The following is a 25,087-nucleotide window of genomic DNA, read 5'->3' as shown; positions in this document are numbered from 1 at the left end:
AATGGGAATGAGTTAGAACTGGAATGAGGACAAGGTCTCCCTGAGTTAGAATGGTAAGAGAGTTGTAGTGTATGTTCTCAACTAACTAGCTATCTCTCCTCCTCCTCACTCGTATAGTACTGTGTAGTATCGTTGTCTTTCTCTAACTGGTCTCTCCTCCCCACTAGGCTCCCTTCACCCCCTTTATTACAGAGATGATGTACCAGAACCTACGTCACCTGATCGACCCCGCCTCTGTAGAGGAGAAGGACTCCAGTAGCATACACTACCTCATGCTGCCTCTAGTCAGGTAACCAATCACACACTACCTCATGCTGCCTCTAGTCAGGTAACCAATCACACACTACCTCATGCTGCCTCTAGTCAGGTAACCAATCACACACTACCTCATGCTGCCTCTAGTCAGGTAACCAATCATTCACTACCTCATGCTGCCTCTAGTCAGGTAATCAATCACACAGTACCTCATGCTGCTTCTAGTCAGGTAATCAATCACACAGTACCTCATGCTGCCTCTAGTCAGGTAACCAATCACACACTACCTCATGCTGCCTCTAGTCAGGTAACCAATCACACACTACCTCATGCTGCCTCTAGTCAGGTAACCAATCACACACTACCTCATGCTGCCTCTAGTCAGGTAATCAATCATTCACTACCTCATGCTGCCTCTAGTCAGGTAACCAATCACACACTACCTCATGCTGCCTCTAGTCAGGTAACCAATCACACACTACCTCATGCTGCCTCTAGTCAGGTAACCAATCACACACTACCTCATGCTGCCTCTAGTCAGGTAACCAATCACACACTACCTCATGCTGCCTCTAGTCAGGTAATCAATCATTCACTACCTCATGCTGCCTCTAGTCAGGTAACCAATCACACACTACCTCATGCTGCCTCTAGTCAGGTAACCAATCACACACTACCTCATGCTGCCTCTAGTCAGGTAATCAATCACACAGTACCTCATGCTGCTTCTAGTCAGGTAACCAATCACACAGTACCTCATGCTGCCTCTAGTCAGGTAATCAATCACACACTACCTCATGCTGCTTCTAGTCAGGTAACCAATCACACACTACCTCATGCTGCCTCTAGTCAGGTAATCAATCATTCACTACCTCATGCTGCCTCTAGTCAGGTAATCAATCACACACTACCTCATGCTGCTTCTAGTCAGGTAACCAATCACACAGTACCTCATGCTGCCTCTAGTCAGGAAACCAATCACACAGTACCTCATGCTGCCTCTAGTCAGGTAACCAATCACACAGTACCTCATGCTGCCTCAAGTCAGGTAACCAATCACACAGTACCTCATCCTGCCTCTAGTCAGGTAATCAATCAAACCGTAGCTCATGCTGCCTCTAGTCAGGTAATCAATCAGTCTATCACTCAAACACTACCTCATCCTGCCTCTAGTCAGGTAATCAATCAGTCTATGAATCACACAGTACCTCATGATGCCTCTAGTCAGGTAATCAATACATCTATCAATTAAACACTCCACCATGCTGCCTCTAGTCAGGTAATCAATACATCTATTAATCATTCACTACCTCATGCTGCCTCTAGTCAGGTAATCAATCAGTCTATGAATCACACAGTACCTCATGCTGCCTCTAGTCAGGTAATCAATACATCTATCAATTAAACACTCCACCATGCTGCCTCTAGTCAGGTAATCAATACATCTATCAATCATTCACTACCTCATGCTGCCTCTAGTCAGGTAATCAATCAGCCAATCAACCATCATTGAATTTGTCTCGAAGGACCATGAACTGCACCATTCACTAGCTCAGGTAGCCGACCCCCCCCCCTTGAGCAGGGGGACCTAACCCTAACCCCCCCCCTCCCAACTTACTAGACAGTTACTGGAGAATAGCCTCAAGTTTCTTGATGTCTGGACTGTCTGACTGACTTCAATGCGTTCTCCCATTCCTCCCGTCTGCCTGTCTGGACTTCCTGTCTGCCTGCCTGTCTGGACTTCCTGTCTGCCTGCCTGTCTGGACTTCCTGTCTGCCTGAACGTGTTATTCAGTGTTACCCAGCTACCTGTTATTCTTATTTTAAGTCTCCTTTCTAGTCTTCACATGTGTCCCAAATGGCACTCTACTCCCTGTATAGAGGCAGGTCACACACACACACACACACACACACACACACACACACAGGTGCTGACCTGCTGCACCCTCTACAACCACTGTGATTATTATTATTTGACCCTGCTGGTCATTTATGAACATTTTAACATCTTGGCCATGTTCTGTTATAATCTCCACCCGGTACAGCCAGAAGAGGACTGGCCACCCCTCATAGCCTGGTTCCTCTCTAGGTTTCTTCCTAGGTTCTGGCCTTTCTAGGGAGTTTTTCCTAGCCACTGTGCTTCTACACCTGCATTGCTTGCTGTTTGGGGGGTTTTAGGCTGGGTTTCTGTACAACACTTTGAGATATCAGCTGATGTAAGAAGGGCTTTTTATAAATCAATTTGATTTGATTTAGTGCACTACCATTGAAAGATCCACATGGGTGGTAGTCACTATATAGGGAGTAGGACGCCATTTTGAAGACTGACTTCCTCAATGAATCTGAAAGTGTCTCACGTCAAGTTAGTAGCAGGGAATGCGGGCAGCTCAAAGTCTTTCGACTAAAACTATTTTCCAATTAATTAAAAAATATATACTTTTAAGGATTCCTCTTAAAATAATATTTATTTTGAAATTGGAATGTTTGGATTTTTCTTTGAATCTCTTTGTCAGAAACAAGAAGTGATTTGTGTTTCTGATGAAAATGAATCCCAGATGATGTTCAGTACAGATGCTCGGTGATCGGAGTATTTGTTTTGAACCAACTTATCTGTGTTGAAACGCATGTCAATTATACTATTCTGTTTGTATCTGTGTATAAACTTTAAGCTGCATCCGTGTCTGTGCAACTCATCAGACACGATCAAACCCAGGACTTTATTTAGACATGCAGGCAGGTCACACACACACACACACACACTTTTGTTGTTAGTGCTATGATTGAGTAGCTATACCCTTTAGTCTGTCTCTGAAGCGGCAGGGCCATTGCTTTAGTTTCTGGCTGAAGCGTCAGGGCCATTGCTTTAGTCTGTCTGTCTCTAGCTGAAGCGGCAGGGCCATTACTTTAGTCTGTCTGTCTCTAGCTGAAGCGGCAGGGCCATTACTTTAGTCTGACTGAAGCGTCAGGGCCATTGCTTTAGTCTCCTCAGGCTGAAGCGGCAGGGCCATTGCTTTAGTCTCCTCTGGCTGAAGCGGCAGGGCCATTGCTTTAGTCTGGCTCTGGCTGAAGCGGCATGGCCGTTGCTTTAGTCTCCTCTGGCTGAAGCGGCATGGCCGTTGCTTTAGTCTCCTCTGGCTGAAGCGGCAGGGCCGTTGCTTTAGTCTGGCTGAAGCGGCAGGGCCATTGCTTTAGTCTGTCTCTGAAGCATTGCTACTGTTACGCTTTACAGCAACAACCAAAAACACTTGACTTTTCTTATAGCTACTTTATGCCTGTGATATGTGGTTCTCCACCTAGCTACCTTCAGATGAATGTACAGACTCTAAATCTCTCCAGATAAGAGATCTGCTAAATTACTCAAATATAAAAAGTGGTCTAAGGCACTGCATCTCAGTGCTAGAGGCGTCACTACAGACACCCTGGTTCGATTCCAGGCTGTATCACAACCCACCGTGATTGGAAGTCCCATAGGGTGGGGCACAATTGGCCCAGCGTCGTCCGGGTTTAGCCGGTGTAGGCCGTCATTGTAAATAAGAATTTGTTTTTAACTAACTTGCCTAGTTAAATAAATAAATGTTAAATAAAAATGGCAGATTAGTATTCTTCTCCACAGGGCCGTTCAAGGTGTGTGTGTGTGTGTGTGTGTATTCTCCTCCAGTCACTCTGAATGTCTGTCTTCACTACAGTACCTGCTCCCACACACACACACAAACACACCTCTACCTCGCGGTCTTTTCTATTCATGTACTGTCCCAGCCCACATATTACTACCCAGCCTGCTCGGCTGCAGTGGGCAGCCTTGTTAAGTGCTCCTTCCTATTCCTGTCCAAGACGCGAGACATCCTGTAGAGGTGACCTCCAATCAGGAGGAGACAAGCCGTCTGTCCGTCCGCTATAAACCCATTAACTGATTGGTTATCTGTCCCCTCCTCATGTCTTGTTTCTGTGTCTCGCTCTCTTTCTCTCCCTCACTCACTCACTCACTCACACACACACACACACACACACACACATATATATATATATACACGGGACACATCTTGCTGCTGTGATTTGCACATTGTGGTATTTCGCCTAACAGATATGGAAGTTAGTTCAACGTTGGATTTGTTTTCAAATTCTTTGTGAGTCTATGTGATCTGTGGTAAATATGTCTCTCTAATGTGGTCATGCATTTGTTAGGAAGTACAGCTTAGTTTCCATTTTGTGGGCAGTCGGTACATATCCTATACTGTAGAAAGGTTATGCTCACTGAGTCTCTACGATGAATTTTGAAAGTTTTTAAACATTTTGTTACGTTACAGCCTTATTCTAAAAGTGATTAAATTAATGTTTTTCCTCATCAATCTACACACAATACCACATCATGACATCACAATACCCCGTAATGACATCACAATACCCCGTAATGACATCACAAAACAATACCCCGTAATGACATCACAAAACAATAACCCGTAATGACATCACAAAACAACACCCCGTAATGACAAAGTGAAAACAGGTTTTTAGACATTTTTGCACATTTATTACAAATAAAAAAAACATACCTTATTTACATAAGTATTCAGATCCTTTGCTATGAGACTTGAAATTGAGCTCAGGTGCATCCTGTTTCCATTGATCATCCTTGAGATGTTTCTACAACTTGATTGGAGTCCACCTGTGGTAAATTCAATTTAACAGTGACCAAGTAGGCTACTGTGGCTATTTGTTCATAATGTAGGCCTACCGGAGTGGCCTACCATTAAAAAAAAAAAACAATGGAGAAAAATGCATTACCTAACATTTTAACGTGGTAATAGCTGTTCTATCATTCAGCCTACAGTAGCAGCCAATGTGTGGTGTTCAGTATAGGCCTACATTCCACTTCTGAAAAAAACATGCAGGGCTTGACATTAACCTGTTTATCCACCTGTATAAAATGTTGTGGTGTTTGACGCAAGAAACCACTTCACAAAATAGAATCATTATTATTCCCATACCATTATTACAGAGATGCTACCCTCTGCCTATTGGCTACTTAGTTTTTTCAAGACCGTCTCAAAACACTGCCCCTTTAAGCTCTTTACCTGACTGGCTTTTCAAAGATGGCTAGAAATGCACATGTTTTGTTCTCTTGTAGGAAGAAACCACTGATAACTCACTATCTAGCACAGAAACCACTGATAACTCACTATCTATCACAGAAACCACTGATAACTCACTATCTAGCACAGAAACCACTCCCCCATTGTTGACTAGAAATTATCTATAACTGGGCTAATAACTCACTATCTAGCACAGAATATGAACAAATGAAGCTCTCACTTTGAATTCAAAACAAGCTCATGCTGTAAACACAGTCCAGTTCAAAGTGAATGGCACAGATCCGTATATGGCAATAGGCTATTTGCATATAAGCCTACTGCAGCTCTGATTGGTTACGGAGCACCGGTCTGTGTAGAGTAAGTCGTGTACGCTGCCGCCCCAATGCTATGACCACCCTTTCCTGCTGGGCCCTCAGGGTCGTTTGTGCCTGTGTGTATTATGATGTGGCTCGGGGACCCTAGTCGGTCCTCTGACAGCAGCTCCAGGGTGGGCCGGGTCTTTGTTTTCCTCTACACATTTCCTGTCTGAGAACAATCTCTGGCCTTTTGTGTGTCCTCTGTGTATGTGGGGGGGTGTTGTCAGGAGGGCTGACTGGGTGCTAGGAGGGAGGGGGTGTGTGGGTCCTATCTCGTCTGTCCTGCCTGTGGGTCGGTTTCTGAAGTGGACTGTTCTGTTGGCTTCTCTTGGGAGATGGCCAGCTCTCTCATGAGTTGTTCATTGTCCCACCTCAGCTTTCTCACCTTCTCCTCCAGCTGGACTGTTTTTTTTCCTCTCCCTCCTGTTGGGAGTTTTGTCACCACAGTCCAGCGTGCAGACACGTTGCTCTCTCTCTCTCTCTCTCTCTTTCTCTTTCTCTCTCTCTTTCTCTCTCTCTTTCTCTCTCTCTCTTTCAGCTCTCCAGCTCTGGTTGTTGTGCTGTCTGGGATGTGTTGAATTGCCGTTTGAGCTCTACCATCTCGATCTCCAGCTGGGTGAATTTATCCTTCATGTTAATGCAGGAGCAGTGCTCTTGTGGGATCTGGGTTTTGCTCAGTGCTGGGGGGTGACTCTCTTGCTTGTCAGTGGGACAGTTTGAGAAGGGGGTGGGATCTGACTCGCTCAGGATGGGGGGTCGTCACCAGGGGTCAGCTTCTCCTGCTGTGCTCTCTTTGATCCTGTAAAAGGCCTGCTGAACAGGTTTGAGGTTTTCCTTTCACTACTACTGTTCCAGACTTGTACAGATTGACACAGGCTGTCGCATTGTCCTCAATGTCCAGTATTCTGACTTTCCACCCTGGTTTAATACCCTCTCTTGACAGAGGGGTAGTGTGCTCTTATGGCCATGCCAAGGGCTGGTCTATGTGGAAGATGAGATTGCTTACATTCCCATTCTTATAACAGTACAGCAAATAGTGTCTCTGGATTTTTCCTTGAGGAGCTTCTCGTTTTCGCTGTTGTTTTTCTTCAGGTTGTTGTTTTCCTTGACAGTCTTTGTGAAGTACGAGTCCTTTCCAGGTATTTTTTTGTTTAAATTCAAGGATGTACGCTTGAAGTTTCGATTTGGATTGAAGGTTCTGTTGTGAAGGTCTCCTGAGTAAATCCATGTGGGGGGGGCAGCCTTTTCAAATTCTTTGTGAGTCTATGTGATCTGTTCGGCTGTGGGGGGCAGCCTTGTTAAGTGCTCCTTCCTGTTCCTGACCAAGAAGTGAGACGTCCTGTAGAGGTGACCTCCAATCAGGAAGACACCCCGGCCAAGGAAGTGTCCGTCTGTCCGTCCGCTATAAACCCATTAAGAATTTTTATTTTATTAGGGATCCCCATTAGCTGTTTCTAAAGCAGCAGATACTCTTCCTGGGTTCCAAGCAAAACATGAAACATGACATAATACAGAACATCAATAGACAGGAATAGCTCAAGGACCGAACTACATAAGTAAAAGAAAAACAGCACAAATAGCCTACATATCAATACATACACACAATACATACAATATCTAGGTCCAATAGGAGAGAGTTGTTGTGCCGAGAGGTGTTGCTTTATCTGTTTTTTAAACCAGGTTTGCTGTTTATTTCAGCAATATGAGATGGAAGGAAGTTCCATGCAATAAGGGCTCTATATAATACTGTACGCTTTCTTGAATTTGTTCTGGATTTGGGGACTATGAAAAGACCCCTGGTGGCATGTCTGGTGGGATAAGTGTTTGTGTCAGAGCTGCGTGTATGTTGACTATGCAAACAATTTGGAATTTTCTATTTCTTATATATATAAAAAAAAATTGATGCAGTCAATCTCTCAACTCTTAGCCAAGAGAGACTTGTATGCATAGTATTTACATCAATCCTTTCGTTATTATTTACGATACCAGTGATTACTACATGATTCATGACTTTGCTTTGTTTAACACTTTTTTTGGTTACTAAACGATTCCATATGGGTTATTTCATAGTTTTTCATATCTTCACTATTTTTCTATAATGTAGAAAATAGTCAAAATAAAGAAAAACCCTGGAATGAGTTGATGTGTCCAACCTTTTGACTGGTACTGTATATTTAGCCCTCTGATTACAATGAAGAGCAAGACGTGCCGTTCTGTTCTGGACCAGCTGCAGCTTAACTAGGTCTTTCCTTGCAGCACTGGACCACACGACTGGACCACAATCAAGATTAGACAAAACTAGAGCCTGCAGGACTTGCTTTGTGGAGTGTGGTGTCAAAAGCAGAGTATCTCTTTATTACGGACAGACCTCTCCCCGTCTTTACAACCATTGAATCAATATGTTTTTACCATGACAGTTTACAATCTAAGGTAACAACAAGTATTTTAGTCTCCTCAACTTGTTCAACAGCCACACCATTCATTATCAGATTCAGCTGAGGTCTAGAACTTAAGGAATGATTTGTACCAAATACAGTGCTCTTAGTTTTAGAGATGTTCAGGACCAGTTTATTACTGGCCACCCATTCCAAAACAGACTGCAACTCTATATTAAGGGTTTCAGTGACTTCATTGGCTGTGGTTGCTGATGCGTATATGGTTGAATCATCAGTATACATGGACACACATGCTTTGTTTAACGCCAGTGGCAGGTCATTGGTAAAAATAGAAAAGAGTAGAGGGCCTAGAGAGCTGCCCTGCGGTACACCACACTTTACATGTTTAACATCCAGCGTCCCACCTGGCCAACATCCAGTGAAATTGCAGAGCGCCAAATTCAAAAACAGAAATAGTAATTAAAAAAAATTAATAAAACATACAAGTGTTATACATCGGTTTAAAGATTAACTTCTTGTTAATTCTACCACGGTGTCAGATTTCAAAAAGGCTTTACGGTGAAAGCAAACCATGCGATTAGCTGAGAACGGCGCCCATCAGACAAATCATTACAAACAGTAACCAGCCAAGTAGAGGAGTTACACAAGTCAGAAATAGCGATAAAATTAATCACTTACCTTTGATGATCTTCATATGGTTGCAACTCACAAGACTCCCATTTACTCAATAAATGTTTGTTTTGTTCGATAAAGTCTCTCTTTATATCCAAAAACCTCAGTTTTGTTCGCGTTTTGTTCAGTAATCCACAGGCTCAAACGTAGTCACAACGGGCAGACGAAGAATCCAAATTGTATCCGTAAAGTTCGTAAAACATGTCAAACGATGTTTATAATCAATCCTCAGGTTGTTTTTAGCCTAATTAATCAATAATATTTCAACCGGACAATAACGTCGTCAATATAAAAGGTAAACGGGAAAGGCACACTCTCGATCCCGCGCATGAAAAACCTCTGGGTCTTACTCTCTCATTTTTCAGAATACAAGCCTGAAACAATTTCTAAAGACTGTTGACATAGGAAGTGCAATTTGATACTGGATACTGTAATGGCATTCAATAGAAAACTACAAACATAAAAAAAAACTCCCACTTCTTTCCGACAGTTTGCTTAGAGCTGGCAACAAGCTGATAGGTCGGCTGTTAGAGCTACTAAAGGTCGCTTTTCCACTCTTGGGTAGTGGAACGACTTTGGCCTGAGGACAAAGACTTTCCTCTAGGTTCAGATTAAAGATATGACAGATAGGAGTGGCTTTAGAGTCAGCTCCCACCCTCAGTATCTTTCCATCTAAGTTGTCAACGCCAGCAGGTTTGTCATTATTGATCGTTAACAATACATTTTTACAAAATTCAAACTTACACTGCTTTTCTTTTTTATTATTCGTTTTTTTTTTTTTTTACGCATGAATACGATTGGCTCACTGTTTTGTTGTGATCGCAGCAGTGATCAAGACTGTTCCGGGCTTGTGACTCTCTGTGGTCCCAGCTACAAGGGCTAACCGTGTCGCGGTTCAAGCCCTCAAGGAAACCCCCGCTAGCAGTGGGCGCTAGGCTAGCTGCTACACCAATCAGCTTATCAGGTCGGCAGGATCTCTGGACTGCAGCGGTCTGATACCAACTGCGTCACGGGATCCAAACTCAACATGTAGCTAGCTAATAACCACACTTTATTTTTAATTTTTTAAATATTTTTTTTCAATAGAACCTTTTTTCAGAGACTTTCAAAACATTCCACAACAACAAACAGAACTCTCCCTCGTTCGTGATTGGATATCTGTCCCCTCCTCTTGTCTTATTCCCCCCCCCAACATTAGCAGTCCCTAAGCTACCTCACACACTTTATCATGCACATCCAGGGTTGGGGTCAGCTCCAACTAAATGTCAATCCGTTATGGAGTTTTTGAATCAGAGAAGTTTGATGTCCAACACAACCTAACTCAGATATAGCCACTGTATCATGTTTCCTACCTGGTCCCAGTCTAACCTGCTCTTATCCTCTCTCTCTGTGTGTGTGTGTGTGTGTGTGTGTGTGTGTGTGTGTGTGTGTGTGTGTGTGTGTGTGAGACAGGGAGCCGTTGATTGACAAGCGTATAGAGAGTGCTGTGTGCCAGATGCAGTCTGTCATCGAGCTTGGACGAGTCATCAGAGACCGTAGGACTCTGCCCGTTAAGGTAAGAGGACATCGACTGTGTGTGTGTTTTCTCTCTTAGCTAGCATTTGTTGTTGTCATGTGTAGCACCACGTGTGTGTTTTTGTTATTTTGTAGTACTCCCTGAAGGTGGTAGTATGTACTAACAATTGTTGTTATGTCTAGTACACTAATGGGGGTTGTTGTTATTGTTATTATGTTGTAGTACCCCATGAAGCGTCTGTTGTTGTGTACTAATGGTTGTTGTTGTTGTACTAACGGTTGTTGTTGTTGTGTACTAACGGTTGTTGTTGTTGTGTACTAACGGTTGTTGTTGTTGTGTACTAACGGTTGTTGTTGTTGTGTACTAACGGTTGTTGTTGTTGTGTACTAACGGTTGTTGTTGTTGTGTACTAACGGTTGTTGTTGTTGTGTACTAACGGTTGTTGTTGTTGTTGTGTACTAACGGTTGTTGTTGTGTACTAACGGTTGTTGTTGTGTACTAACGGTTGTTGTTGTGTACTAACGGTTGTTGTTGTTGTGTACTAACGGTTGTTGTTGTTGTGTACTAACGGTTGTTGTTGTTGTGTACTAACGGTTGTTGTTGTTGTGTACTAACGGTTGTTGTTGTGTACTAACGGTTGTTGTTGTTGTGTACTAACGGTTGTTGTTGTGTACTAACGGTTGTTGTTGTGTACTAACGGTTGTTGTTGTGTACTAACGGTTGTTGTTGTGTACTAACGGTTGTTGTTGTGTACTAACGGTTGTTGTTGTGTACTAACGGTTGTTGTTGTTGTTGTGTACTAACGGTTGTTGTTGTTGTGTACTAACGGTTGTTGTTGTTGTTGTGTACTAACGGTTGTTGTTGTTGTTGTGTACTAACGGTTGTTGTGTACTAACGGTTGTTGTTGTTGTGTACTAACGGTTGTTGTTGTGTACTAACGGTTGTTGTTGTGTACTAACGGTTGTTGTTGTGTACTTACGGTTGTTGTTGTGTACTAACGGTTGTTGTTGTGTACTAACGGTTGTTGTTGTGTACTAACGGTTGTTGTTGTTCTAACGGTTGTTGTTGTGTACTAACGGTTGTTGTTGTTCTAACGGTTGTTGTTGTTGTGTACTAACGGTTGTTGTTGTTGTGTACTAACGGTTGTTGTTGTTGTGTACTAACGGTTGTTGTTGTTGTGTACTAACGGTTGTTGTTGTTGTGTACTAACGGTTGTTGTTGTTGTGTACTAACGGTTGTTGTTGTTGTGTACTAACGGTTGTTGTTGTTGTGTACTAACGGTTGTTGTTGTTGTGTACTAACGGTTGTTGTTGTTGTGTACTAACGGTTGTTGTTGTGTACTAACGGTTGTTGTTGTGTACTAACGGTTGTTGTTGTGTACTAACGGTTGTTGTTGTGTACTAACGGTTGTTGTTGTTGTGTACTAACGGTTGTTGTTGTTGTGTACTAACGGTTGTTGTTGTTGTGTACTAACGGTTGTTGTTGTTGTGTACTAACGGTTGTTGTTGTTGTGTACTAACGGTTGTTGTTGTTGTTGTGTACTAACGGTTGTTGTTGTTGTTGTGTACTAACGGTTGTTGTTGTTGTTGTGTACTAACGGTTGTTGTTGTTGTTGTGTACTAACGGTTGTTGTTGTTGTTGTGTACTAACGGTTGTTGTTGTTGTGTACTAACGGTTGTTGTTGTTGTGTACTAACGGTTGTTGTTGTTGTGTACTAACGGTTGTTGTTGTTGTTGTTGTGTAGTATCCTCTAAAGGAGGTGGTAGTGATCCACCAAGATCCAGAAGCTCTGAGAGACATCACCTCCCTGCAGAAATACATCCTGGAGGTAAGAGAGAGAGATATATATATATACCTTCACATACTCACTCACTCGCTCGCCGGTCACTTTATTAGGTACACTCATCTAGTACCGGGTTGGACCCAGAACAGCCTGAATTCTTCGGGGCATATCTACAAAGTGTCGGAAACGTTCCACAGGGATGTTGGTCCATGCTGACGCGATGGCATCACACAGTTGCTGCAGATTGGACGGCGGTACATTCATGCTGCTAACAGCCTGTTCCATCTCATCCCATTATGCTCTATAGGGTTGAGGTCTGGGGGACTGACCAGGCCACTCTAGTAAACTGAACTCACTGTCATGTTCCAGGCGATGTTTTATCACTCGTCATTTGTCCAGTGTTGATGATGGCCTGTCCACTGGAGCTGCTTCATCTTGTTTTTAGTTGATAGAAGTGGAACCCGGTGTGGTCGTCTGCTGCAATTAGCCAATCAGTGACGAAGACCGACGAGTTGTGCGTTCAGAGATGAGAGTTTGACTGCGCCGTTATTTGTCTGTTTTGTGGTCCGACCTGTTAGCTTGCAGGATTCTTTGCCATTCACCCCTCGACCTCTCGACTGCCGGTGACTGGATGTGTTTTGTGTTTGTGGCGCCGTTCTTTGTAAAACCTAGAGACGGTTGTGTGTGTGAAAAGCCCAGGAAGATGGCCGTTTCTGAGATACTGGATCTGGCGTGCCGACGATCATACCACGCTCTCGAAAGTCGCTTAGGTCACTCGTTTTGACCATTTCTTTTTTTTTGTTATTTTTTATTTAACCTTTATTTAACTAGACAAGTCAGTTAAGAACAAATTCTTATTTACAGTGACAGCCTACCAAAAGGCAAAAGGCCTCCTGCGGGGATGGGGGTTGGGATAAAAATAAATAAATAAAATATAAATATAGGACAAAACACACATCACAACAAGAGAGACAACACAACACTACATAAAGAGAGACCTAAAGACAACAACATAGCAAGGCAGCAACACAACATGACAACAGCACAACATTACACCTACTCATTCAAGGGTTTTTCTTTATTTTTACTATTTTCTATAGAAGATAGCCAAATAGGGCTGTCTTCTGTACACCACCCCTACCTTGTCACAACACAACGGATTGTGCTCAAACGCATTAAGAAAGAAAGAAATTCCACAAATTAACTTTTAACAAGGTACACCTGTTAATGGAAATGCATTCCGGGTGACTTACCTCATGAAGCTGGTTGAGAGAATGCCAACAGTGTGAAAAGCTGTCATCAAGGCAAAAGGAGGCTACTTTGAATAATGTAAAATATATTTTGATTTGTTTATATAACACTTTTTTTTTTCCTACAATGTAGAAAATAGTAAAAATATAAAGAACCTTTTGACTGGTACTGTATTTTCTGTGGCGCAGCATCCCATCCTGCTAAGGCGGTGAAGGGAATTCAACAGTTGACGGATAAAATGCAGAGGAATTCAGCGATAAATGATAAATGACTCCTATAGTAATATCATGTTGTGACTATAGATAATTAATTGGTCCTTTTATAAGACTGAGCACTGAATAGAGTTGTTCAGTTTAATGTCACGTACAATATCACGTTTATCTGGTATTAGACACAGTTCAATATCAAGTTTATCTAGTATTAGACACAGTATAATATCAAGTTTATCTGGTATTACACAGTACAATATCAAGTTTATCAAGTATTACACAGTATAATATCAAGTTTATCTAGTATTACACAGTATAATATCAAGTTTATCTAGTATTACACAGTACAATATCAAGTTTATCTGGTATTAGACACAGTATAATATCAAGTTTATCTAGTATTACACAGTACAATATAAAGTATTACAGACACAGTACAATATCAAGTTTATCTAGTATTACACAGTACAATATCAAGTCTATCTAGTATTACACAGTACAATATCAAGTCTATCTAGTATTACAGACACATTACAATATCTAGTATTACAGACACTACATTATCAAGTCTATCTATCTAGTATTACAGACACAGTACAATATCAAGTATTAGACCCAGCCCTAACCCTACCCCAACCTGTCGTCCTTCAACACCCAGCCCTATACCCTACCCCAACCTGTCGTCCTTCAACACCCAGCCCTAACCCTACCCCAACCTGTTGTCCTTCAACACCCAGCCCTATACCCTACCCCAACCTGTCGTCCTTCAACACCCAGCCCTAACACTACCCCAACCTGTCGTCCTTCAACACCCAGCCCTAACCCCAACCTGTTGTCCTTCAACACCCAGCCCTAACACTACCCCAACCTGTTGTCCTTCAACACCCAGCCCTAACACTACCCCAACCTGTTGTCCTTCAACACCCAGCCCTGACCCTACCCCAACCTGTCGTCCTTCAACACCCAGCCCTATACCCTACCCCAACCTGTCGTCCTTCAACACCCAGCCCTAACCCCAACCTGTCGTCCTTCAACACCCAGCCCTAACACTACCCCAACCTGTTGTCCTTCAACACCCAGCCCTAACCTTACCCCAACCTGTTGTCCTTCAACACCCAGCCCTAACCCTACCCCAACCTGTTGTCCTTCAACACCCAGCCCTAACCCCAACCTGTTGTCCTTCAACACCCAGCCCTAACCCCAACCTGTCGTCCTTCAACACCCAGCCCTAACCCCAACCTGTTGTCCTTCAACACCCAGCCCTAACCCCAACCTGTTGTCCTTCAACACCCAGCCCCAACCCCAACCTGTTGTCCTTCAACACCCAACCCCAACCTGTTGTCCTTCAACACCCAGCCCTAACCCCAACCTGTTGTCCTTCAACACCCAGCCCTAACCCCAACCTGTCGTCCTTCAACACCCAGCCCTAACCCCAGCCTGTTGTCCTTCAACACCCAGCCCTAACCCCAGCCTGTTGTCCTTCAACACCCAGCCCTAACCCCAGCCTGTTGTCCTTCAACACCCAGCCCTAACCCCAACCTGTCGTCCTTCAACACCCAGCCCTAACCCCAACCTGTCGTCCTTCAACACCCAGCCCTAACCCCAACCTGTTGTCCTTCAACACCCAGCCCCAACCCCAGCCTGTTGTCCTTCAACACCCAGCCCTAACCCCAGCCTGTTTTCCTTCAACACCCAGCCCTAACCCCAACCTGTTTGTCCTTCAACACCCAGCCCTAACCCCAACCTGTTGTCCTTCAACACCCAGCCCTAACCCCAACTCTGGCTCGGACCTATCAAATCAATCAATCAATCAAATTTATTTTTATATAGCCCTTCTTACATCAGCTGCTATCTCAAAGTGCTGTACAGAAACCCAGCCTAAAACCCCAAACAGCAAGCAAAGCATGTGAAAGAAGCACTATCCATCTCTCACTACGTTTTCGTGACACACACACACACACACACACACACACACACACCACGGTACTCTACCTTTCACTTTTATGGACCTTAGAGGGCATGAGCATGCATGAGATGTAATACACACACACACACACACACACACACACACAGAGGCATGCATTTTTGTGTTTCCACTGATCTGACGGTGTTGATTGTTGCTGATACAGAACAGAAGTGTGTTTTAGTCCTGTCCTGGCTGTTGCTACCATCACTCATCACCTCCCTCTGCTGTGTAACTCATCACCTCCCTCTGCTGTGTAACTCATCACCTCCCTCTGCTGTGTAACTCATCACCTCCCTCTGCTGTGTAACTCATCACCTCCCTCTGCTGTGTAACTCATCACCTCCCTCTGCTGTGTATCTCATCACCTCCCTCTGCTGTGTATCTCATCACCTCCCTCTGCTGTGTGTCTCATCACCTCCCTCTGCTGTGTATCTCATCACCTCCCTCTGCTGTGTATCTCATCACCTCCCTCTGCTGTGTATCTCATCACCTCCCTCTGCTGTGTATCTCATCACCTCCCTCTGCTGTGTATCTCATCACCTCCCTCTGCTGTGTAACTCATCACCTCCCTCTGCTGTGTAACTCATCACCTCCCTCTGCTGTGTAACTCATCACCTCCCTCTGCTGTGTATCTCATCACCTCCCTCTGCTGTGTATCTCATCACCTCCCTCTGCTGTGTATCTCATCACCTCCCTCTGCTCTGTATCTCATCACCTCCCTCTGCTGTTATCTCATCACCTCCCTCTGCTGTGTATCTCATCACCTCCCTCTGCTGTGTAACTCATCACCTCCCTCTGCTGTGTATCTCATCACCTCCCTCTGCTGTGTATCTCATCACCTCCCTCTGCTGTGTATCTCATCACCTCCCTCTGCTGTGTATCTCATCACCTCCCTCTGCTGTGTATCTCATCACCTCCCTCTGTATCTCATCACCTCCCTCTGCTGTGTATCTCATCACCTCCCTCTGCTGTGTATCTCATCACCTCCCTCTGCTGTGTATCTCATCACCTCCCTCTGCTGTGTAACTCATCACCTCCCTCTGCTGTGTATCTCATCACCTCCCTCTGCTGTGTATCTCATCACCTCCCTCTGCTGTGTATCTCATCACCTCCCTCTGCTGTGTATCTCATCACCTCCCTCTGCTGTGTAACTCATCACCTCCCTCTGCTGTGTAACTCATCACCTCCCTCTGCTGTGTAACTCATCACCTCCCTCTGCTGTGTATCTCATCACCTCCCTCTGCTGTGTATCTCATCACCTCCCTCTGCTGTGTATCTCATCACCTCCCTCTGCTGTGTATCTCATCACCTCCCTCTGCTGTGTATCTCATCACCTCCCTCTGCTGTGTAACTCATCACCTCCCTCTGCTGTGTAACTCATCACCTCCCTCTGCTGTGTAACTCATCACCTCCCTCTGCTGTGTATCTCATCACCTCCCTCTGCTGTGTATCTCATCACCTCCCTCTGCTGTGTATCTCATCACCTCCCTCTGTATCTCATCACCTCCCTCTGTATCTCATCACCTCCCTCTGCTGTGTATCTCATCACCTCCCTCTGCTGTGTATCTCATCACCTCCCTCTGCTGTGTAACTCATCACCTCCCTCTGCTGTGTATCTCATCACCTCCCTCTGCTGTGTATCTCATCACCTCCCTCTGCTGTGTATCTCATCACCTCCCTCTGTATCTCATCACCTCCCTCTGCTGTGTATCTCATCACCTCCCTCTGCTGTGTATCTCATCACCTCCCTCTGCTGTGTATCTCATCACCTCCCTCTGCTGTGTATCTCATCACCTCCCTCTGCTGTGTAACTCATCACCTCCCTCTGCTGTGTATCTCATCACCTCCCTCTGCTGTGTATCTCATCACCTCCCTCTGCTGTGTATCTCATCACCTCCCTCTGCTGTGTATCTCATCACCTCCCTCTGCTGTGTATCTCATCACCTCCCTCTGCTGTGTAACTCATCACCTCCCTCTGCTGTGTATCTCATCACCTCCCTCTGCTGTGTATCTCATCACCTCCCTCTGCTGTGTATCTCATCACCTCCCTCTGCTGTGTATCTGAACAGACCCAATGGTTGATGACTTGGTTGTTCTGTCTGAGATGAAGAGCCATTCTGTGACAGCTCTCATTTAGGAAGAATGTTTTATTAACGACTCTGCGAACCTAGATACACACAACAACACACTGCGATGGTAGAGGAAACTACACACAACAACACACAACAACACACTGTGATGGTAGAGGAAACTACAGACCGAGATACACACAACAACACACTGCGACGGTAGAGGAAACTACAGACCGAGATACACACAACAACACACTGCGATGGTAGAGGCAACTACAGACCGAGATACACACAACAACACACTGCGATGGTAGAGGAAACTACAGACCTAGATACACACAACAACACACTGCGATGGTAGAGGAAACTACAGACCGAGATACACACAACAACACACTGCGATGGTAGAGGAAACTACAGACCGAGATACACACAACAACACACTGTGATGGTAGAGGAAACTACAGACCGAGATACACACAACAACACACTGCGATGGTAGAGGAAACTACAGACCGAGATACACACAACAACACACTGCGATGGTAGAGGAAACTACAGACCGAGATACACACAACAACACACTGCGATGGTAGAGGAAACTACAGACCGAGATACACACAACAACACACTGTGATGGTAGAGGAAACTACAGACCGAGATACACACAACAACACACAACAACACACTGTGATGGTAGAGGAAACTACAGACCGAGATACACACAACAACACACTGTGATGGTAGAGGAAACTACAGACCGAGATACACACAACAACACACTGTGATGGTAGAGGAAACTACAGACCTAGATACACACAACAACACACTGCGATGGTAGAGGAAACTACAGACCGAGATACACACAACAACACACTGCGATGGTAGAGGAAACTACAGACCTAGATACACACAACAACACACTGTGATGGTAGAGGAAACTACAGACCGAGATACACACAACAACACACTGCGATGGTAGAGGAAACTACAGACCGAGATACACACAACAACACACTGTGATGGTAGAGGAAACTACAGACCGAGATACACACAACAACACACTGCGATGGTAGAGGAAACTACAGACCGAGATACACACAACAACACACAACAACACACTGCGATGGTAGAGGAAACTACAGACCGAGATACACACAACAACACACTGTGATGGTAGAGGAAACTACAGACCGAGATACACACAACAACACACAACAACACACTGTGATGGTAGAGGAAACTACAGACCTAGATACACACAACAACACACTGCGATGGTAGAGGAAACTACAGACCGAGATACACACAACAACACACTGTGATGGTAGAGGAAACTACAGACCGAGATACACACAACAACACACTGTGATGGTAGAGGAAACTACAGACCTAGATACACACAACAACACACTGCGATGGTAGAGGAAACTACAGACCGAGATACACACAACAACACACTGCGATGGTAGAGGAAACTACAGACCGAGATACACACAACAACACACTGCGATGGTAGTGGAAACTACAGACCGAGATACACACAACAACACACTGCGATGGTAGAGGAAACTACAGACCGAGATACACACAACAACACACATGTGATGGTAGAGGAAACTACAGACCGAGATACACACAACAACACACTGTGATGGTAGAGGAAACTACAGACCGAGATACACACAACAACACACTGCGATGGTAGAGGAAACTACAGACCGAGATACACACAACAACACACAACAACACACTGTGATGGTAGAGGAAACTACAGACCGAGATACACACAACAACACACTGTGATGGTAGTGGAAACTACAGACCGAGATACACACAACAACACACAACCACTGTGATGGTAGAGGAAACTACAGACCGAGATACACACAACAACACACTGCGATGGTAGAGGAAACTACAGACCTAGATACACACAACAACACACTGCGATGGTAGAGGAAACTACAGACCGAGATACACACAACAACACACTGTGATGGTAGAGGAAACTACAGACCTAGATACACACAACAACACACTGCGATGGTAGAGGAAACTACAGACCGAGATACACACAACAACACACTGTGATGGTAGAGGAAACTACAGACCTAGATACACACAACAACACACTGTGATGGTAGAGGAAACTACAGACAACAACACACAACAACACACTGTGATGGTAGAGGAAACTACAGACCGAGATACACACAACAACACACTGTGATGGTAGAGGAAACTACAGACCTAGATACACACAACAACACACTGTGATGGTAGAGGAAACTACAGACCGAGATACACACAACAACACACTGTGATGGTAGAGGAAACTACAGACCGAGATACACACAACAACACACTGCGATGGTAGAGAAAACTACAGACCGAGATACACACAACAACACACTGTGATGGTAGAGGAAACTACAGACCGAGATACACACAACAACACACTGTGATGGTAGAGGAAACTACAGACCGAGATACACACAACAACACACTGCGATGGTAGAGGAAACTACAGACCGAGATACACACAACAACACACTGTGATGGTAGAGGAAACTACAGACCGACATACACACAACAACACACTGTGATGGTAGAGGAAACTACAGACCTAGATACACACAACAACACACTGTGATGGTAGAGGAAACTACAGACAACAACACACAACAACACACTGTGATGGTAGAGGAAACTACAGACCGAGATACACACAACAACACACTGTGATGGTAGAGGAAACTACAGACCTAGATACACACAACAACACACTGCGATGGTAGAGGAAACTACAGACCGAGATACACACAACAACACACCACTGCGATGGTAGAGGAAACTACAGACCGAGATACACACAACAACACACTGCGATGGTAGAGGAAACTACAGACCGAGATACACACAACAACACACAACAACACACTGCGATGGTAGAGGAAACTACAGACCTAGATACACACAACAACACACTGTGATGGTAGAGGAAACTACAGACCTAGATACACACAACAACACACTGTGATGGTAGAGGAAACTACAGACCGAGATACACACAACAACACACTGCGATGGTAGAGGAAACTACAGACCTAGATACACACAACAACACACTGCGATGGTAGAGGAAACTACAGACCGAGATACACACAACAACACACTGTGATGGTAGAGGAAACTACAGACCTACATACACACAACAACACACTGCGATGGTAGAGGAAACTACATCTCTCCCGATCTTCATGTAACCTGGCGTTCAGAACGATGGGCCAGCCACCAGAGGGTCGCTGGTTCAAATCCCAGGTCCAATAACAAAATAATCTGGTGGCGAGCAGAAATAGTATGTTGTGCCTTTTTTGTTGTTGTTGAACAGTAAACCCCCGAAACAATAAAAAATAAATAAATTAAAATCCCCTCCTTTTCTCTTTCCCTCTTCTCCCAGGAGTTGAATGTCCGCAAATTGACCCTGTCCACGGACAAAGACAAGTACGGCATCAGTCTGCGGGCTGAACCGGACCACATGGTGCTGGGAAAGAGAATGAAAGCAGCCTTCAAATCCATTACAGCTTCCATTAAAGAACTGAAGAGTGAACAGCTGGAGATCTTCCAGAAGACTGGTAGGAAGGGAGGAGGAACAGCAGTAAAGATCTGTCTGTTAAATGTACTTCCTAATCCCCCAGCACTCCTTTTTTTTCTGTACCGGCGTAGGAGGATGGACGTTCCTCTGATTGCAGCCAGTAAAATATATATATATATATATATATTTTTGTTGTTTGTTTACTGACGAGAGTACTATATAGAGATTCTCCTGTTGCATGGTGGGATGTAGCTGTTAATAACCGTGGTCCACTTGGGATAGTGAAGCATGTATCCCTAGGCTTTACACACACACTGAACCCTACACTCTTAAGACTTAAAAACAAAAATGTATCTTAAGCATGTATATCTGGGATTAGTGTGTGTGTGTTCGTCTTGTATTAGCATCTAACTAGAAGCCAGAGTTTTTCCCCCTGGTCTCAACATGGCCAGAACAACCTCTGGGGCCTATTCCTGAGTCTAGGGTTGCTAAATTACGGTACATTTCTTAAATTCCCTGGTTATCCAGAAATACTGGTTGGATATTTCATGGATTTTCGGCTCATTCCAGGAACCTTCCAGCTAGGATTTCTGGGGGAAATGTGTATGTGTGTGTGTGTGTGTGTGTGTGTGTGTGTGTGTGTGTGTTTTGTTCTCCACACACGTTCCTTTGTGGTGGACGGCTTTATACATACATTTGATTTGATTGACTGACTGACTGGCTGGTTGGCTGGCTGGCTGACTGACTGACTGACTGACTGGCTGGCTGGCTGGCTGGCTGACTGGCTGGCTGGCTGACTGGCTGGCTGACTGACTGGCTGACCAGCTGACTGACTGACTGGCTGGCTGACCGGCTGACTGACTGACTGACTGGCTGACTGACTGACTGGCTGGCTGACCGGCTGACTGACTGACTGGCTGACTGACTGGCTGACTGGCTGACTGACTGGCTGACCGGCTGGCTGACCGGCTGGCTGACTGGCTGACTGGCTGACCGGCTGGCTGGCTGACTGGCTGACTGGCTGTGGCTGGCTGGCTGACTGGCTGGCTGACTGACTGGCTGGCTGGCTGACTGACTGACTGCCTGACTGGCTGACCGGCTGGCTGACCGGCTGGCTGACTGGCTGGCTGACTGGCTGACCGGCTGGCCGGCTGACTGGCTGGCTGGCTGGCTGGCTGGCTGACTGGCTGGCTGGCTGACTGGCTGGCTGGCTGACTGGCTGACTGACTGGCTGACTGACTGACTGGCTGACCGGCTGGCTGACTGACTGGCTGACTGACTGGTTGACTGGCTGACCGGCTGGCTGGCTGGCTGACTGGCTGACTGACTGGCTAACCGGCTGGCTGACTGACTGGCTGGCTGGCTGGCTGGCTGGCTGGCTGGCTGGCTGGCTGGCTGGCTGGCTGGCTGACTGACTGTGTGTTTCCCCTCTCAGGCTCTATTGTGGTGGACGGTCAAGAGCTTCATGAGGAAGACCTGAGGTTGATGTACACCTTCAACCAGACCTCTGGGTCAGCGACACAGTACGAGGCCCATTCTGACTCACAGGTGGGCAACCATGCAGTGGAGGCTGGTGGGAGGGAGACGTTTGGGAGGATGGGCTCTCATTTGGAATGGCTGGAACATTATCAAACGCTTGCAAATGTAAAATAGTCGATTTGAGCATTCAAACGTAACATGATAAAATAACGACTGTATATACATTATGTAAATGGTAAAAAAACCTAAACATAAATATTACAGATGTATTCCTAGTAACAGTTACACCGCTACAGTACAGTCATGTTGCTGAAACACCTGAAACTATCTTCCTGTGTTGTACTGTGTTGTAATGTAGACGGGTGTTAATGTGTTTGTGTTAAGTCATTTCATGCCTTAGTAGCCAGCAGCCAGCAGCCAGCGTGTATCAAAAGCCCCCAGAGGCTTATCTCTCTAATCAGTGTTCCACCAACCATAATACCACAGTGTCTGTCTGTCTGTCTGTAGTGGGCTTTGAGATGCTGTCTGTCTGTCTGTCTGTAGAGGACTCTGAGATGCTGTCTGTCTGCTGTAGAGGGCTCTGAGATGCTGTCTGTCTGTCTGTAGAGGGCTCTGAGATGCTGTCTGTCTGTCGAGGACTCTGAGATGCTGTCTGTCTGTCTGTCTGTCTGTAGAGGACTCTGAGATGCTGTCTGTCTGCTGTAGAGGGCTCTGAGATGCTGTCTGTCTGTCTGTAGAGGGCTCTGAGATGCTGTCTGTCTGTAGTGGGCTCTGAGATGCTGTCTGTCTGCTGTAGAGGACTCTGAGATGCTGTCTGTCTGCTGTAGAGGGCTCTGAGATGCTGTCTGTCTGTCTGTAGAGGGCTCTGAGATGCTGTCTGTCTGTAGTGGGCTCTGAGATGCTGTCTGTCTGTCTGCTGTACAGGGCTCTGAGATGCTGTCTGTCTGTCTGTAGAGGGCTCTGAGATGCTGTCTGTCTGCTGTACAGGGCTCTGAGATGCTGTCTGTCTGTCTGCTGTAGTGGGCTCTGAGATGCTGTCTGTCTGCTGTAGTGGGCTCTGAGATGCTGTCTGTCTGTCTGTAGAGGGCTCTGAGATGCTGTCTGTCTGTCTGTCTGCTGTACAGGGCTCTGAGATGCTGTCTGTCTGTCTGCTGTAGTGGGCTCTGAGATGCTGTCTGTCTGCTGTAGATGGCTCTGAGATGCTGTCTGTCTGCTGTAGAGGGCTCTGAGATGCTGTCTGTCTGCTGTAGTGGGCTCTGAGATGCTGTCTGTCTGTCTGATGTAGTGGGCTCTGAGATGCTGTCTGTCTGCTCCAGTAAAATACATTCTGATGCTGTTACTCGCCACTCTGTTATACTGCACTGTTATACTGCACTGTTATACTGCACTGTTACTCACCACTCTGTTATACTGCACTGTTACTCACCACTCTGTTATACTGCACTGTTACTCACCACTCTGTTATACTGCACTGTTACTCACCACTCTGTTATACTGCACTGTTACTCACCACTCTGTTATACTGCACTGTTACTCACCACTCTGTTATACTGCACTGTTATACTGCACTGTTACACACCACTCTGTTATACTGCACTGTTATACTGCACTGTTACTCACCACTCTGTTATACTGCACTGTTATACTGCACTGTTACTCACCACTCTGTTATGCTGCACTGTTATACTGCACTGTTACTCACCACTCTGTTATACTGCACTGTTATACTGCACTGTTACTCACCACTCTGTTATACTGCACTGTTACTCACCACTCTGTTATACTGCACTGTTACTCACCACTCTGTTATACTGCACTGTTATACTGCACTGTTATACTGCACTGTTACTCACCACTCTGTTATACTGCACTGTTACTCACCACTCTGTTATACTGCACTGTTACTCACCACTCTGTTATACTGCACTGTTACTCACCACTCTGTTATACTGCACTGTTACTCACCACTCTGTTATACTGCACTGTTACTCACCACTCTGTTATACTGCACTGTTACTCACCACTCTGTTATACTGCACTGTTACTCACCACTCTGTTATACTGCACTGTTACTCACCACTCTGTTATACTGCACTGTTACTCACCACTCTGTTATACTGCACTGTTACTCACCACTCTGTTATACTGCACTGTTACTCACCACTCTGTTATACTGCACTGTTACTCACCACTCTGTTATACTGCACTGTTATACTGCACTGCTATACTGCACTGTTACTCACCACTCTGTTATACTGCACTGTTATACTGCACTGCTATACTGCACTGTTACTCACCACTCTGTTATACTGCACTGCTATACTGCACTGTTACACACCACTCTGTTATACTGCACTGTTATACTGCACTGTTATACTGCACTGTTACTCACCACTCTGTTATACTGCACTGTTACTCACCACTCTGTTATACTGCACTGTTACT

The 25,087-nt window shown here is 45.1% G+C and overlaps 1 protein-coding gene across 2 annotated transcripts in view; it reads left to right on the top strand.

Annotated features, from left to right (window-relative positions):
- Positions 1 to 25,087, top strand: part of iars1 (isoleucyl-tRNA synthetase 1) — a 143,586-nt gene that overhangs the window by 95,795 nt on the left and 22,704 nt on the right. For both annotated transcript variants that reach the window (XM_045705638.1, XM_045705639.1), the window contains exons 23-27: positions 168 to 289; positions 10,221 to 10,323; positions 12,029 to 12,112; positions 21,029 to 21,203; positions 22,599 to 22,711. In XM_045705638.1, coding sequence (XP_045561594.1) covers positions 168 to 289; positions 10,221 to 10,323; positions 12,029 to 12,112; positions 21,029 to 21,203; positions 22,599 to 22,711 — 597 coding nt within the window. The remainder of the gene's footprint in view (positions 1 to 167; positions 290 to 10,220; positions 10,324 to 12,028; positions 12,113 to 21,028; positions 21,204 to 22,598; positions 22,712 to 25,087) is intronic.

The sequence above is a fragment of the Salmo salar genome, chromosome ssa22, assembly GCF_905237065.1.
Source record: "Salmo salar chromosome ssa22, Ssal_v3.1, whole genome shotgun sequence".
Classification (NCBI taxonomy): Eukaryota; Metazoa; Chordata; class Actinopteri; order Salmoniformes; family Salmonidae; genus Salmo; species Salmo salar.
The sequence above is the reverse complement of the archived record's forward strand: the minus strand, read 5'-3'. Positions and strand labels throughout refer to the sequence as shown.